The 15,711-nt window shown below is 56.0% G+C and overlaps 1 protein-coding gene across 2 annotated transcripts; it reads right to left on the reverse strand.

The window, feature by feature from the left end:
* Positions 1 to 3,198: 3,198 nt before the first annotated feature.
* TIMM44 (translocase of inner mitochondrial membrane 44) lies at positions 3,199 to 15,161 on the reverse strand. Of its 2 annotated transcripts, XM_066336092.1 has the most exons (13): positions 15,117 to 15,161; positions 13,771 to 13,878; positions 13,195 to 13,365; positions 12,652 to 12,732; positions 12,143 to 12,292; positions 11,197 to 11,336; positions 10,524 to 10,609; positions 9,573 to 9,665; positions 9,183 to 9,307; positions 8,283 to 8,333; positions 6,989 to 7,078; positions 5,378 to 5,488; positions 3,199 to 3,661 (listed from the first exon to the last, which is right to left on the reverse strand). In XM_066336092.1, the coding sequence occupies exons 1-13, from the start codon at positions 15,138 to 15,140 to the stop codon at positions 3,542 to 3,544; spliced, it is 1,350 nt and encodes a 449-aa protein (XP_066192189.1). In that variant the 5' UTR covers positions 15,141 to 15,161; the 3' UTR covers positions 3,199 to 3,541. The 2 variants fall into 2 exon arrangements, with proteins under 2 accessions (XP_066192189.1, XP_066192190.1); XM_066336093.1 differs by lacking the exon at positions 3,199 to 3,661 and having other exon boundaries at positions 5,377 to 5,488; positions 6,989 to 7,122.
* Between the last annotated feature and the right edge of the window lie 550 nt (positions 15,162 to 15,711).

A 15,711-nucleotide genomic window follows, 5' to 3' on the forward strand; every position in this document is an offset into this window, starting at 1 on the left:
GAAATCAGCTGAACCTGTACTCCCGGGAATGCTGAACGTCTGTTCCCTGGCCAATCTAAGCCTATGTTCCCAGGGAATCTGAGTCTGTATTCCCAGAAAAGCCGAGCCCGTGTTCCCAGGAAATCCGAGCCCGTGTTCCCAGGAAAGCCGGGCTGTGGGCTCTGGGCAGTGTCCCAGAGCCCGGCGCTGTCACAGCCCGGCGGGATGTTGGGATCCATCCTTTCCCTGGCTGGCAGCGAGGATCCATCAAAACCACGGCGGATTTTCAGGGTATTTTAAGAAAACGGTTTCATGAAGTTTCTGCTGCATTCGCGTTTAAAAAGGGAGGTATTTTTGGAAGTTATTCCTTCCCCATTTCAAAATCTATGTAAATCCTGTCAGATTGTCCCAGGTCCCAATTAGCAGCACTGCAGCAGCCGAGGGAAAAATGAATTAAATAAAAATAAATTTAATGTTTTAAAAAGCACCTCGGCTGAAAACATCCCGGGGGAAGGCGAGCTCGAGATCAAGGACAGAAGGAAATCAATGGATCCATCAGTGGATTCCCTCCCCAGGGCTGGTTTGAAACCCAAATCGCCCTGGAATTCTGGATGGTTTTTAAGGGACGCCCAGAGGCGCTGGATCCCATTTCCCGGTGGGATTCCCGGTGTTTTCCAGGACACCCCCGGGGCTTTGTGTGCCTGCCCGGTGACAGGGGGCTGTCCCAGCCCCTCTGGACGCTGTGTCGGGATCCTCCTGCTCCTGCTGGATGCTCCCAGGGGATCTTTGGAAGCTTTTTCCCTCGGGCAAACAAATCGCTGCTGGGCTCCGCAGCCGGGAGACGGTCCCGAGGCTGCCGCAGGTCCCCGCGGGGCTCGGTCGGGGCCGGGTTGGGTGGGAAGGAGCTGAAATCCCACCCCAATCCCACCCCAATCCCACTTCCCAGCATCCCGGGCTGCTCCCAGCCCCGTGCAGCTCCTGGACACCTCCAGGGATGGGGCAGCCACGGGCAGAACCTTCCCAAGTGGAATTCCCTCCGTGGGGAGAAGCGTTCTCTCAGCCTTTTGCCTTCATGAAGCTTTATTTATTTATTTCAATTGGCAGCAGCAGCCGGAGCCAGAAGAATCCCCACATCCCTCAGCAACTCATCCCCCCACCCAGGCTGCCAAAGCCCCCGCTCCTGCCAGCAGCTCCAGGAGAACTCACAGCTCTTGGAGCTGATCTGAGACGGGAGAAAGAATCATTTTGGAACCATTCACCACAAAAAAAAAAGCCACAAAAAATAAAAAAAACCACCATCTCCGAGGCTTTGGCAGAGCAGCTGAGCCCTGGAGAAGCTGCTGCTCCGTGGATCTGGCCCAGCTCTCTTCCCAGATGAAAAACACCTCATTCAAAATAAAAAAAACCACCAAAAAAACCTTCCCCCTCTAATGAATCGTTCTTAAATGAGGTTGGTGCTCCGGGCTTGGCACAGCTCTCCCCTCGGAGCTGTCGTTTGGCAGAGATGGTTTCTGTGCTGAAGCTGGGAAGAAGAGCCCCCGGTGCCAGAAAGGGAGGACAATTCCACCTGGCAGCAGGGGCTGCATCCCAAAAAAACCGCGCTGGAGGAGGAACAGAGGAGCAAAGAGCACGGAGGGAGCACTGGGGACCGGCTCAGAGCCACCCTGATCATCACATCCCCTCCAAACCCCCTCGGGGCAGGGCTGGGTGCCCAAACTGGATCCAGGGGGGAAAAGGCCCTGGAGAGCCCCGGGACAGCAGTGAGGGACACCCCAGCCCCTCCAAGGGCAGCTCTGGGCTCCCAGAATCCTGGAATGGGTTGGGTGGGAAGGGCCAAAAACGTCATTTCACCCCAAGTTTTCCCTGGAGGGGAATTCCCCGAGCTGCCCCGGATCCCAAAGGCAGGGGGGGGATGTGGGGGGGATGTGGGGGGCTCAGAGCCCCCCACGCCGGGCTGGGAACAGCCCACGGGATGTCAGAGCCTGGCAGGGAGCAGCTGAGTCACCATCCCACCCTCCCCATCCCCATGGCAACCCTGCATCCCTGGGAGACACCCGGGATGGAGCCACGGGAACGGGACTCTGCGGGGCTGGGAAAGCCTCCAAGGGACACCAAACCCCGGCCCCAGAGCCACGGCCCCACGGCTCCTAAACCCCTCCACGAGTGGGGACCCCAGCCCTGCCCAGAGCAGCCCTCTCCAGGAGGGAATCGTCAGAATATCCAATTAAACCCCTCCTGGCCCAGCCTGAGGCTGTCCCCTCCTGTCCCTGTCCCCAGAGCCCGACCAGAGCTGTCCCCTCCCGTCAGGGAGTTGTGCAGAGCCACAAGGACACCCCTGAGCTCCTTTTCTCCTCCTGAGCCCTTCCCCAGTTCCCCCAGCCCCTCCTGGGGCTCCAGCCCAGCATTCCAGCCCCTGCTCCCAGCCTGGAGCATTCCCTGGGCTGGTTGTGACCCGTGTCCCACCCTCAGCCTGCCCTGGGCAGGGAATGTGCCATCCCCACGCTCTGGGAACACTCCAGGGGCAGCCTCTGCCCCACCTCAAGGGAAAAGTCTCAGCCCAGGGAAGGTCAAAGAGAAGGAGGAACTGGAATTATTGTCTTTAATCCCGCTGGCAGGGCAGAGCTGTCCTGCCTCACCCTCAGCACCACAGCAATCCTGGGATTTCCTCCTCCAAACCTTTTCCCAAGCAGGTGGGGCCTCAGCTCCCAAATTCCTCCAGGAGAAGCCCAAATCCTGCAGCTCCTGCTCCCCTCTGGCATCCCCCTGCTCCTCCTCCCAGCAGGAAGAAGCTCAGGAAGGAGAGGATCCCAAACCCCAGCGGAACCTGAATTTGGGGGATTTTTTTTTCATGATTTGGGATTTTCAAACGCTATTTTTTTAGATTGGGGCTGGAAGGGGATTTCACCCCAGGCTCCAGCAGCAAAGTGGGGAAGTTTCTGTCCCCTGGGATCTGTGCAGGGATCAGGAGCAGACAGGGAATTCCCTCCTGGGAGTGAGACAGGACGGGACAGAAAACCCCAGAGTCCCCAAAGCAGCCCCACTCCTCAGGGCCCCTCTGCTCCTCCTCTCCTGCCCCACACCATCCCAAGGGATCCAGCTCTGCCTCTGTGCCCAGACACAACCACATTCCCCCTGCCAAAGCTGTGGATGAACAAATCCTCCCCCTGGATCCTCAAAGGTCGGCCCCACCCCAGCACCGACCCGAGCATCCAACACCTCCACGTGCAAAGTCCTGGTTGTATTTGCTCTGGGAAAAAGTGCAAGACAGGGCAGGGACTGGAGCTGGGCCAGGAGCTGGGCACCCAGAGCCCCTCCAAGGCCTCCCCAGGGTTCCAGCAGGTGGGAATGAGGAGCTCAGGGGGATTCCCAGGGCTGGGCAGAGCCCAGGAGCCTCCGGGAGGATGAAGCAGCACCAGCAGCTGCTCGTCCCGAGCGGGAGCCACCGCCTGGTTCCTCAAGTTTTGGGATAATCCCCAGGAGCTCTCCTGAAATGGCCAGCCTGGGCTGCTCCCCGAGGGGGCTGTGCTGAGTTCCAGGCTGGAGCTGCTTCCCAGAGCCCTGCTCAGAGCACCTGCTCCGTGCTGGAGGAGGAAATGTCCAGCAGCCTCCAGGCCATGTAGGGGTTCAGCTCGTCCTGGTCCCGGCACAGGGCCCACACGTAGAGCATCCTCAGCACCTTGTCCTGCCGGGAAAATCCCAGTTTTAGGGGGTGTGGACACACTGCCCTGCCATGAGGGAACCCTCCGCTCCTTCCAACCCCACAATTCCGTGGATTTGAGGCTCCCCAAAGCTTTTCCCTGTTCAATATTCCAGGAGCTGCTCAGCAGTTCCACCCGAGGCCAGGCACTTGATTAAAGCTGAGCTTTGGGTGGCACTGGAGAATTTTAATGCCTCTCCCTGATTTATTGCGGCTCTGGAGGAAGCCGACAGCAAACAGACTTTGATATCCTGTTCAATAATTAGCCCATCAATATTTATCTCCCAGGAATGCAGGAATTGAATGCAGGGAATCACTGGATCAGCTCTTTCTGCCCCTGCCTGTGAACCAGCCCAGATGGGTCTCATCATTCAAAAATGAATCCCAATCTCATTTTTTTTTTCCCAGCCTGGACCAAAGGCCAGAGTTGCAAAAGCCAATTATTTGTTAAACGCCTGTGTTAATTGCAAGGAAAATGTGCTGGGGAGTGGCGGCTCCTGCACTGTCCCCATGAGGTGTCAGGAAGCCACTGAGGCACAGGACAGGTTGGAGCTGCCTGGAGAGAGAATTTGGGGAATATTGGGACTCCAGGAACCTCCTCCAGCTGCTGCCACAACCCCTGGGAACAGGGAATTCCCTGGGAATCATGGCACAGCCCAGGACATTCCAGGGCTCTGCTCCACAGCTCATTCCCTGTTCCCAAGGAATCACACAGAGCCCAGCCGGCTGTGGGCGTTCCCTGTGGGATTTCCATGGAATTCAGGCCTTATTTGGGTAGTGTGGGGAGCTAAAAACGTGGATTTGGGGACTTTTTTCATCACCCAGTGACTCAACTCTGCTCCCACCCCGTTTGCCAGAGGGTTCTGCTGTGCCAGCACCCAGGAACGGGGGAGGAAAAACCAGCAGGGTGAGCTGGGAATGGGATGGGGCTGGAGCTGCAGTGGGAGACCCCAAAGGTGTCCCAAATCCCACAGGTGTCCCCAGAACCCAAAGGTGTCCCTGACCCCAAAGGTGTCCCTGACCCCAAAGGTGTCCCAAATCCCACAGGTGTCCCTGACCCCAAAGGTGCTCCTGACCCCAAAGGTGTCCCCAGAACCCAAAGGTGTCCCTGACCCTAAAGGTGTTCCAAACCCCAAACCTGTTCCTTGAACCCAAAGGTTTCCCTGACCCCAAATGTGCCCCAGGCCCCCAGGGTGTCCCCAGACCCCCCAAAATGTGCCCCAGACCCCAAAGGTTTCCCTGACCCCAAAATTGTCCCAGACTCCAAAGGTGTCCCTGACCCCAAACCTGTCCCTGACCCCAAAAAAGGTGTCCCTGAACCCAAAGGTGTCCCTGACCCCAAAGATGTCCCAAACCCCAAAGGTGCTCCTGACCCCAAAGGTGTCCCTGACCCCAAAACTGTCCCCAGACCCCAAATGTGCCCCAGGCCCCCAAGGTGTCCCCAGACCCCCCAAAGGTACTCCTGACCCCAAAGGTGTCCCTGAACCCAAATGTGCCCCACACCCAAACCTGTCCACACCCCAAACCTGTCCCAGACCCCAAACCTGTCCCAGATCCCAAACCTGTCCCAGATCCCAAACCTGTCCACACCCCAAACCTGTCCCAGGCCCCAAACCTGTCCCAGGCCCCAAACCTGTCCCAGATCCCAAACCTGTCCCAGACCCCAAACCTGTCCCAGACCCCAAACCTGTCCCCACTCACCGGGTCCCCTTCCACCACCTCTCCTTTGTGGTTCTTGATCACCATCACCACCTGGGCCTGGAAGGTGATGATCAGCACCGGGCCCTGCTCCATCATCTTCCCCATGGCCAGCTGCAGGGACACAGAATTCCATGGAAAACATTCCCGAGTTTCCCAGAGCCCCCCCGGCTGTTCAGTCTCCTCAATTCCATCATTCAGATTGTTCTGGAAAAGCTGCTTTCCCAAAAAAACTTCCAAGTGAAAACGATTTGGGAACCTGCACCTCAAAGCTTTCCCCAAACTGTCGGGAATTTTCTCGTTATTTCTCCCAGCTCCATAAATCTGGGAAACGGGAACGAGTTCTGCTCCGTTATTCCCAATTAGAAAGCAAAATCAAAGACACCCTGCCCTCCAAAAAAACCAGAATTTTCTGAAGGAAATGTCTGGAATCAGAACATCCTGAGCTGGGAGCAACCCACAAGGATGGAATGGAGCCTTTGCTCCTGCTTTGAAATCAGTTTTTGCCAGGAAGTTGTTCTGAACCAGACAAAAACTGTACCACAAAGAACTTCAAGGTGGGAACCTTCCGTTTGCCAGGATTTTTTTCCCCTCTATTCCCAGGCCATTCCATTAAATATTTAAAGACTTTTTATTCACTGGAATGCAAGAGGAGTGGAAATTCAGCTTTTTTTTTTTTTTCCTTTCTTTTAAAACCCCAGAATTCTCTTTCTGCCCATTGTGGGAAATCTCTCACATCTCCTTTTTTATTATTATTTTTGTGGGAATGCAGGATGCCACAGAATGCTCTGCTGCTCTTTAGCTCTGGAATTCCTGCCTGTGCTGCCCCAAAAGGAAATCACAGGCACTGAGGACAGCAGGATTTTCCTCTTTTGAAATGTTCCCAAACTTTCTGTTTTATCCCCAATAAAGGAACGCAGCTCCAGGACAGGCTGGGCTGTGTCACAAAGGAAAAAAATTATTTATAGGGAGATTTTCCTGTTCCCTGAGGGGAATCAGCTCCCTGTAACTGCCCCAGCCCAGCCCACACCTGCAGCTCAATCCACCCAAATAAAAAAATCCCAGTTTTCCACCCAAACTCAACCCCCAGCCCAATTTCCAAGATATTTTAGAAGCTGTCAGTAATCCCACAGCATCCAGATGCCTGTGGGATTGCAGGAGGCCCTTCCAGGAGTGGGATTCTCCCTTCCAGCAATGGAATTTCTCTCCCAGCAATGGGATTTCCCTCCCAGCAATGGGATTTCCCCTCCCAGCAATGGGATTTTCCTCCCAGCAATGGGATTTGCCCTCCCAGCAATGGGATTTCCCTCCCAGAAATGGGATTTCTCTCCCAAAAATGGTATTTTCCTCCCAGCAATGGGATTTCTCTCCCAGCAATGGGATTCTCCCTCCCAGAAATGGGATTTCTCTCCCAAAAATGGGATTTCTTTCCCAGAAATGGGATTTTCCTTCTGGGAGCAGAAATGCCAAACCCCAGACTTCAAACCCAACAAAGAAGGTTGGACTTGATTCTCCTGGATGATTTTTTTTCCAGCCTTCATGATCCTAAAAATCCGCTGCTGAGCCCTGGGGCTGAACTGCTGCCCCAAAGGAAGAGGCAGGCAGGGAACTCACGTCGAGGTTGTCGATGTCCAGGATCCTGGAATGGAACTGGAGCCCCAGGGCCTTGGCCTGCTGGATGGGATGGGCCAGCTGGCTGTAGGTCTGAGGGATGAACAAACTGGGGTTGGGAATTGTTTGCAATTGTTCTGTCACTACCACCAAAAAAAAATAAAATTAAAAAAAAAAAAAAAAAAAAAAGAATTTTTGCTTGGACAGAGCCACCCCAAAAAAAATCCACCCCAAAAATCCCACAAGAAAATGAGTCTTTTTTTTTTTGGTAAATGTGCTGAAGGAAGGGATCAAAGAACTGCAGGAAAATGCTTTGGGATTCACCAAATTCCCTTTAAAAATCCCACTTTTCCTGGGAAAAACAAGACTGAGAGCACCTGAGACTCACAACTGGACTGGACAGCAGAAACAGGGAAAAGGAGGGAAAAGGAGGGAAAAGGAGGGAAAAGGAGGGAAAAGGAGGGAAAAGGAGGGAAAAGGAGGGAAAAGGAGGGAAAAGGAGGGAAAAGGAGGGAAAAGGAGGGAAAAGGAGGGAAAAGGAGGGAAAAGGAGGGAAAAGGAGGGAAAAGGAGGGAAAAGGAGGGAAAAGGAGGGAAAAGGAGGGAAAAGGAGGGAAAAGGAGGGAAAAGGGGGGAAAAGGGGGGAAAAGGGGGGAAAAGGAGGGACTTCAGTGCCCAGAATCACCATCTCAGCACCCCTGGGATCCTTTAAGAGCCTTTATCCCCCTGGATTCTCAGGGAGAGGATTCCCATTTCCTCCCCTGGCTTATCTGACTGATTATTCTTGACTCAGGAGCTTCATTTCCAATTCCAGCTGCCTTGGGAATGTTTGATTTGGGTCTCACAAACTGCAGTGAAGCTGCTGCTTTTTCCCTCCAGAGCAATCCAAGGTGTCATTCCCAAGGTTGCTGGAAGCAGGGAAGACTCTCTGCTTTCAGAATGGATTTATTGTCACAAAAAAAAAAAAAAAAAAAAAAAAAAAAAAAAAAAAAAAAAAAAAAAAAAAAGAGGAAAAAAGCAATGGCTCTCCCAGCCCTCTGGTGGTGGGGAACAGAACAGGGAATTCATCTGGAGAATAAAGTGAAGCTCTTGAGCAGAAGAGCAGAATTATTTTGGATTTTAAGAGCGGAATTATTTTGGATTTTACACTGCAGTAATTCCAGAGCAATGAAGACCCCAAGAAAAGCCCACCAGCACTGTCAGGAAAAGTTCTGCCTTTCAGGAGCCCCCCTGAATTCCAACCCCTCCCAAAAAACCCTTTTTCAAGCTTTGGGGAGGTTTCTGGGAGCTTCACTCACGGCCTCATAGCACCAGTCCTTGAGGATGTCGAGTTCTCCAGAGATCAGAGCCTGGGGAGGAAATCACACAGAACATTTTAAAGCTCCTCTTATATCAAAGTGAGACCAATCAGCCCTTGCAGACAGCAAAACACCTTAAATCCCACCTTTTGTGGGACTCTGGGGGGAAACTGGAGCTGCAAAGGGGAACAGCCAAAAGGATTTCTATAAAAACACAGGAGCTGAGGCCAAGGGACATAAAGCTTGGGATAATTAAACTCTCCTAAAGCTTCCAGCTGAACCTTCCCATTAAATCTTCCTGTTCAACCTGCCAGAGAGGCAGCAGAGTTCCCAGAGCTCAGAAATCCTGGCATCAAACAGAGCAGAGCTGCAGTTTTCCACACTGAGAAATTCAGGGCGCAGAAGGAACAGAAGAATCCCAGGTTTGGCTCCTCCAGTCTCTCCTGAGTCTGTCAGAACAATTCCTGCTCTGTTTCAAATCCCAGACTCCCTCTCAGGGACCTACACCCCTTTACAGTCACATCTCTCATCACTCTGACTCCCCAAAACCCTCAGATTCCAGACATTTGCACAAGCACTGAACTGTCACAACCTGCTGCTCTTCCCAAACCCCAGACCAGAGCCCAGGAGCTCTTCCCAAATCCCTTCCCTATCACCATTTGCTGCCCCACTTCCCTCTGCCCCCACCTCATTTGCTGTTTTCCAGCTCAGAACAATCATTTCTCACCCCACACTTTTGACATAAACACGGGATCCAATTCCTTTCCCAAGAAACGAAAACCCTAAGGATTTCCCAAAGCAATTTCCCATCCCAGCTTTGGATTTTAGCAATGGAAAACTTCAAAAAAAACCCATTTCCAAGGGGCAATAAAGGGGAACAGGAAGGAAAGCAGCAGTCACCTCCAGCACGTTGGGGATGATGTCCCGCTCACACTGCTTCAGGAAGCGATCCTTGTCGAAGGAGGGATCCACCTTGAGGATCTCTGTCAGCACCTCAGACATTTCTGTCTTGGAGAACAACCCCCCTGCAAACAAACACAGCTCAGGGGGGCTGCTGGCACCAGCAGAGACAGGGACAGAACAAGAGGCAGAAAAACCACCCTGGGAACGGCTCCAGCCTGGAAGTCAAACCCGAGATCGCTCCCAAGGATTGTCCTCCCACCCCTGACCCGGATAACGGGAATCCTGCAGGGCTCTGAGGGTGCCCAGGGCTGGCAGGGCACATGGAGGGAGCAGCAGGAGCAGCTGCAGGGCCTCAGGGAGGGGCAGAGGCCAGCGATGTGCCCGTACCGATGAGGTCGGTGACGCGGTCGGTGACGGCGCGCGACGCTCGGATGAAGGCGTTGTCACTCTCGTCGTACTTCATCTTCATCTCAAAGAACCCTGAGGGGACAGCAGACAGCTCAGAGCCCTCCCAGCTCACCCCCAGCCAGGGAACAACCTCTCCCCAGCCCCTCTGGTCAGTTCCAGGCACCAGCTGAGAATTGGGTTTATTCCCGGTTTTTCTCCCCGTTTTTATTCCTCATTTTTCTTCTCATTTTATTCCCCGTTTTCCTGCAGTGTTCTGGTCTCTCAGCAGCTCTCCCTGTGCTCACACTCAGATTTAACACCTCTGGCAAAGGGGATTTATCCAGTGGGATGAGGAAATTCAGGATGAGGCTCGTTGGAGCTGCTGGAGTCTCCATCCCCTGGGGGTGACAAGGTGGGGATCAGGGACAGGCTGGGCTCCGTGCTCCTGGAGAGCTTTTCCAACCTGCATTTTGGGATTCTGGGACTCAAAGCATTTCCACTGGAAACAGTCTCAGACAATATCAAAGGCCAGCTTTACACTACAGAGACATCACAGGAGTTTTCAAGTCCTTCACCAATTTGCAAGTTGTGTGAAACTCCTGTGAGTTTTCAGGATTTCCCTTGTTTTAAGCTGCAGCGGGGAGGAGCAGAGCGGCTTTCCCTCTCCCTGGTGCCAGAACAAAGCTGAGGAGGGAAGGGCAGGGAAAAGCCCCGGGTTGAGAGCAGGGTTTGGTGCCCTGGAGCAGGGACTGCTCCCAGCACAGCCCAGGGGCTGCAGCACAGATGGAGCAGCCTTGCAGAAGCTGCAGAGCTGTCAGCTCTGCCTCCCTCCCTTCACAGCGCTGCCAGCACCCAGCAAACCCACAGGGAAAGGTGGGAATTGGTGATTTGCATCCCGCTGGGGCTGGAGGCACAGATGGGAGCAGATCCAGGCTCCCTCCCGGCACTCACTGTTGAAAACCACGTTGTTGTCCTTGAAATCTTTCCACTGCTGGTACCACTTGGAGTCTTTATGCAGCACCATGCCCATGGCCTCCCTAGAGAGGGCAGAAAACGGGGATGAAACATGGGATATTTGGGAAAAAATTAACTGCTAACAAACACAGACAACACCCCGAGGAACGTCCCTGCAGCACTTGGCACTGCTGAGGCAGCACGGGAATGATGAGCTCAATTACAGGATAAATTATGGCCCTCATAAATTACCAAAATAAATCGCAGGCCCATAAATGATACACCAGATAAATGAAACACCAGACAAATAAAAACCCAGATAAATAAAACATTAGATAAACAAAACCCCAGATAAATAAAGCACCAGACAAATAAAACCCGACTGGAAGCAGCCCAGGAGAAAAGAGCTCAGCCTTAATCCTGCCCAGCCTCAGAAGTTAAAACTGAGCACAGAACGATGCTCAGCTCAGAATTTCACCCCTGAACATTAAACCTGAACTTTAAAATAATTTGAATTTCCCAGTTTTACCACAGGAAGATTTGGGATCACCCAATTCCGGCTGGGCATTCCCACCCCACAGCTCCTGGGATTTGAATCCCTGACCTGTTTTACACTTTTCCATGGAATTACAGAGGGAAATATCCACCCCCCAGAGGATCCCTCACGTACTCATTGGCTTCAAACACTCGCTGCTCTTTAATCCTGTCCCCGGAATATTCCGTCCGCTTCCGGAGCCGCTCCGGGCGCCTGTAGGGACCAGTCTGGCCCAAAACACTCTCATCTATCTCCTTCTTCACAGTTTCTACTCCCTGCAAGGAAAACAACCCCGTGAGGGTGGATTTATTGTCCTCCAGAAGCTGAAAAATCTCTCCTGTGATGGTTGGGGAGAGCCAAAGGCGCTGGGCGCTCCCAGGGATGGGGCAGGCACAGCCTGGTGACAAAACATGGGATATTTCCCTAAAATCCTGCAAAGAGAGGGGTTTAAAGAAGCTGAAATCCCACTGGGGAGAGGCATTCCTCGGCAGCTCCCCAGTGGCAGCAGCTCAGCCCTGCCAGGCTCACCCCGGCAGGCAGTGCCAGAGTCCTGGAACCTGGGGTGCTGCTGCTGGATTTCACTGCCAGCCTCCACAGAGAGGCATTCCCGAGGCTCTGGGAGCCCTGGGAGCTCTGGGAGCTCTGGGAGCACTGGGAGCACTGGGAGCACACTGGACAGCCCTGGGAGCACACTGGACAGCTCTGGGGGCACAGTGGACAGTTCTGGGAGCACACTGGACAGTTCTGGGAGCACACTGGACAGTTCTGGGAGCCCTGGGAACACACTGCAGAGGCTCTGGGAGCACACTGGACAGCCCTGGGAGCACACTGGACAGCTCTGGGAGCACTGGGAGCAGACTGGACAGCCCTGGGAGCATTGGGAGCACACTGGACAGCCCTGGGAACACATTGGACAGCTCTGGGAGCTCTGGGAGCACACTGGACAGCCCTGGGAGCACACTGGACAGCTCTGGGAGCACACTGGACAGCTCTGGGAGCTCTGGGAGCACTGGGAGCACACTGGACAGCCCTGGGAGCACACTGGACAGCTCTGGGAGCCCTGGAGCCCTGGGATCAGTACCTGGGAGATGGCTTTGAAGGCTGCAGTCCTGCCCAGCTTCTCCCCTCCCCTGGTCACCGACTCCGCCGACTGTTTGGCCGTTTTGGCCGCCTCCTCCACGCCCTCCTTGATCTTCCTGCCCAGGTCACTCTTGCTGACCTCATCCAAACTCTGCAAGGGAAGCAGGGAAAGGTCATTCCAGCTCCAGGCCTTGGCCCCAGGCCCTCCCCAGCTCCCCTTTAGGCCCTGGAAGGGCTCTGAGGTGTCCCTGGACTCTCTCCAGCAGCTCCAGGTCTTTGTTTTGGGCTCCCAGATGCCAAAATCCCCTTCTACACCTCCCAAATCCCAGAGGAATCTCCGCCTGGGTCTCCTCTGACCACGCTCAGTCCATTATTTTGTTAATGCCTCTGGTTTTAAAAGCTCCAGGTGTGAATCACCTCTGAACAGCAGCACCTGCCACCCACAGTGACAATTCCAGCCCCCCAACAGCCCAACTTGAGCAGAGCTGCCCCGAGGAAAAGTCCTTTTACCTCTTTAACCGTCCCTGTTATTTCTCCAAGTTTCTTTTTAATCACTTCTGAGGTCTTCACTGTTTCAGATTCAATGGTTTTCTGGGGGGGAAAGAACATTAATCAAGAGAGTGAAACTACTCAAACCCAGCTTGGATGGAGCACAGCCCATCAGGGCTGGAATTGAGGGCAGAAAAAGCCACATTTCAGGAGCTCAGGGCCTGAGTCAGCAGCAGCAGCTCAGCTCTTTGCAAATGATGATGCTCAGAGCTCCCTGAACAATGCACAGCAAACATCTGATGCTCAATTTAACGCCTCGTTATTTGACCTGCTCAGAAATGCAGCCAAGTGTCTGCTGGAAAGACTTTCCACTAAACAAAAAAAAGACAAAAAAACCTCCAAAACATTCCGACAAATAAACATTCCGAGGCATCCATTTACCACCCAGCGCTCCCAGCCAAGCAGAACATCTCCTGAACACTCAGCTGGGGACTGGAATTTTCCCTCAGAGCACTGGGAGCTCAGGGGCTGGGCAGTAAAGGAGGGGGAAACTCCAACACTCACGTATTTCCTCCTGGCTTCCCTCAGGGCATCCGACTCCTCCAGCTTCTTGGCCTCATCCCGGAACTTTTTGATGCTTTCCTTCATCTCTTTGTTCTTGGCTAATTCCTGTTTGATGTTCTCCACAAAACCTGAGATGAATCCTTTCCTTCCTCCCGAGGAGTAGCATCTGGACTGGAGAAAACCATTCCATGCTGGAGAATCCCCAGAGGGAGCCCAGAGGCAGGGGGGTGACAGTTCCAGGGAAGTGCTGGAGCACTTTTGGGATGTCTGGGAAACGTGGAACTGCTCGGAAAAGCAGCAGCTGATCCTTTAAAAAGCCACGTGGCCGGTGGATTTCATGGAAGCCCAGGATGGATTGGGCTGAAAGGATCTTAAATCCCATCCAGCTTCACCCTCTGCCAGGGGCAGGGACATCTCCCACCACCCCAGGGTGCTCCAGCCTCAGCAACCCCAAAATCCCTTTGGTTCCATGGAAAAAGTGGAATTTTCCAGCCTTTCCCAGAGCCACATCCAGCTCAGGATTCTGCTGGGAAAACACTCTGGGGTGGAAATGGAATAAATTCAGGTGAGACCAACCTGGGGGGCGGCCAGGGCAGGGCTGCTGACGGTGTCCAGGGCACTCCTGGGGAAGGCAGGGATGGGATAACGCCGGGAGAGGAGCCACAGCCCACTGAGGAGACATTTCTGCAAGGAAAACAGCACAGGAAGAGCTCAGGGAAGCATCCAAGAGCTCCCAACACCCGGGTTTGGGACAGTGGTGATGCACAAATCCATCCTGGAGCTGAAACGTGAGAAGCACACGGGTTTTTCTGGGAAAACTCTTCCCAACACAACTCTTCCCCAGCTCTGGAGGATCTCAGAACAACCCGTGGATGGTTCTGCTGTCCCTGCCGAGCTCCAACCTGCAAATTCCTGCTCTGGAAGGGGCCAGTGCTGAGCTCAGGGCAAAATCAGGGAAATCCCAGATAAAAATCTGCATTTGCTCAAAAACAGCACTGAGCCCCGACCAAAGGCACGAAGTGAACACAAATCCCGAATCTCTCCTTTAATTCTGGGCACAAAAACCTCCTCCAGGCCCCCGGTGCCAGGGGCGGGAGCTGAGGGTGACGGCCACGGGGAAATCGCCCCGGACGGAGCCCCGAGAGCGGCCCCGGGGATGGCCGGGCTCCAGATCCCGGGACACGGGCCCATGGAGCCTCCGGGAGCCGCTCCCCGGGGCCGGGCGGGAAAAGCGAGCGCGGGGCGGGGAACGGGACTCCGCACCGGGGGCTGCAGCACCGGGCCCGGTGTCCCCATAGGGGCCGAGTGTCCCTATCAGGGCCGGGTGCCCCCACAGGGACCGAGTGTCCCCACAGCGGCCGAATGTCCCCACAGGGGCCGAGTGTCCCCACAGGGGCCGAGTGTCCCCACAGCGGCCGGGTGTCCCCACAGGGGCCAGGTGTCCCCACAGGGGCCGAATATCCCCACAGGGACCGAGTGTCCCCACCGGGGCCGGTGTCCCCACAGCGGCCGGGTGTCCCTATCAGGGCCGGGTGTCCCCACAGGGGCCGGGTGTCCCCACCGGGGCCGAGTGTCCCTATCGGGGCCAGGTGTCCCCACCGGAGCCGGGTGTCCCCACAGGGGCCGAGTGTCCCCACAGGGGACTGCCAGCACCGGGGCCGGGTGTCCCCACCGGGGCCGAGTGTCCCTATCGGGGCCGAGTGTCCCCACCGGGGCCCAGTGTCCCCACAGCGGCCGAGTGTCCCCACAGGGGGCTGCCAGCACCGGGCCCGGTGTCCCCACAGCAGCCGGGTGTCCCCACCGGCGGCCGCCAGCGCCGGGCCCTGCGGGCACGGAGGCCCCAGGCCCCGCTCGCTGTCCCCGGCGGGCGGAGCAGGCCCCGCTCGGCCCCGCTCGGTGCCCGGCCCCGGTTCCCCGCTCACCCGGCACCCTCCGGCCGCCGCCATCGCCCCGCGCGCCCCGTGACCTTCGCGCCGCGCCGTGACGTCACCGCCGCGCGCCGCCCGCGCCACGTGGCCGCGAACGGCGGGAGCGGGAGAGAGCGGGGCGGGAACCGGCAGCACCGGGGCGGGAACGGGCCGGGACCGGCAGCACCGGGCGGGAACGGGCCTCACCGGGGCTGGAACGGGCCGGGACCGGCAGCACCGGGGCGGGAACGGGCCTCACCGGGACTGCACCGGGGCCGGAACGGGCCGGGACCGGCAGCACCGGGGCCGGAACGGGCCTCACCGGGACTGCACCGGGGCTGGAACGGGCAGCACTGGGGCTGGAACGGGCCGGGACCGGCAGCACCGGGGCGGGAACGGGCCGGGACCGGCAGCACCGGGGCCGGAACGGGCCGGGACCGGCAGCACCGGGCTGGAACGGGCCTCACCGGGACTGCTCCGGGGCTGGAACGGGCCGGAACGGGCCGGGACCGGCAGCACCGGGGCGGGAACGGGCCCCACCGGGACTGCTCCGGGCCGGGACCGGCAGCACCGGGGCTGCTCCGGGCCCCACCGGGACTGCTCCGGGCCC

The sequence above is a fragment of the Sylvia atricapilla genome, chromosome 26, assembly GCF_009819655.1.
Source record: "Sylvia atricapilla isolate bSylAtr1 chromosome 26, bSylAtr1.pri, whole genome shotgun sequence".
NCBI classification, from domain to species: Eukaryota; Metazoa; Chordata; class Aves; order Passeriformes; family Sylviidae; genus Sylvia; species Sylvia atricapilla.

Coding starts and splice junctions, on each gene's coding strand:
- TIMM44 (XM_066336092.1), bottom strand. CDS start 15,140: ATGGCGGCGGCCGGAGGGTGCCGG. Junction 12,293..12,651: donor TAACAGGGACGGTTAAAGAG/GTAAAAGGACTT, acceptor CTTCCCTTGCAG/AGTTTGGATGAGGTCAGCAA. Junction 5,489..6,988: donor TGGACATCGACAACCTCGAC/GTGAGTTCCCTG, acceptor GTGTCCCTGCAG/CTGGCCATGGGGAAGATGAT.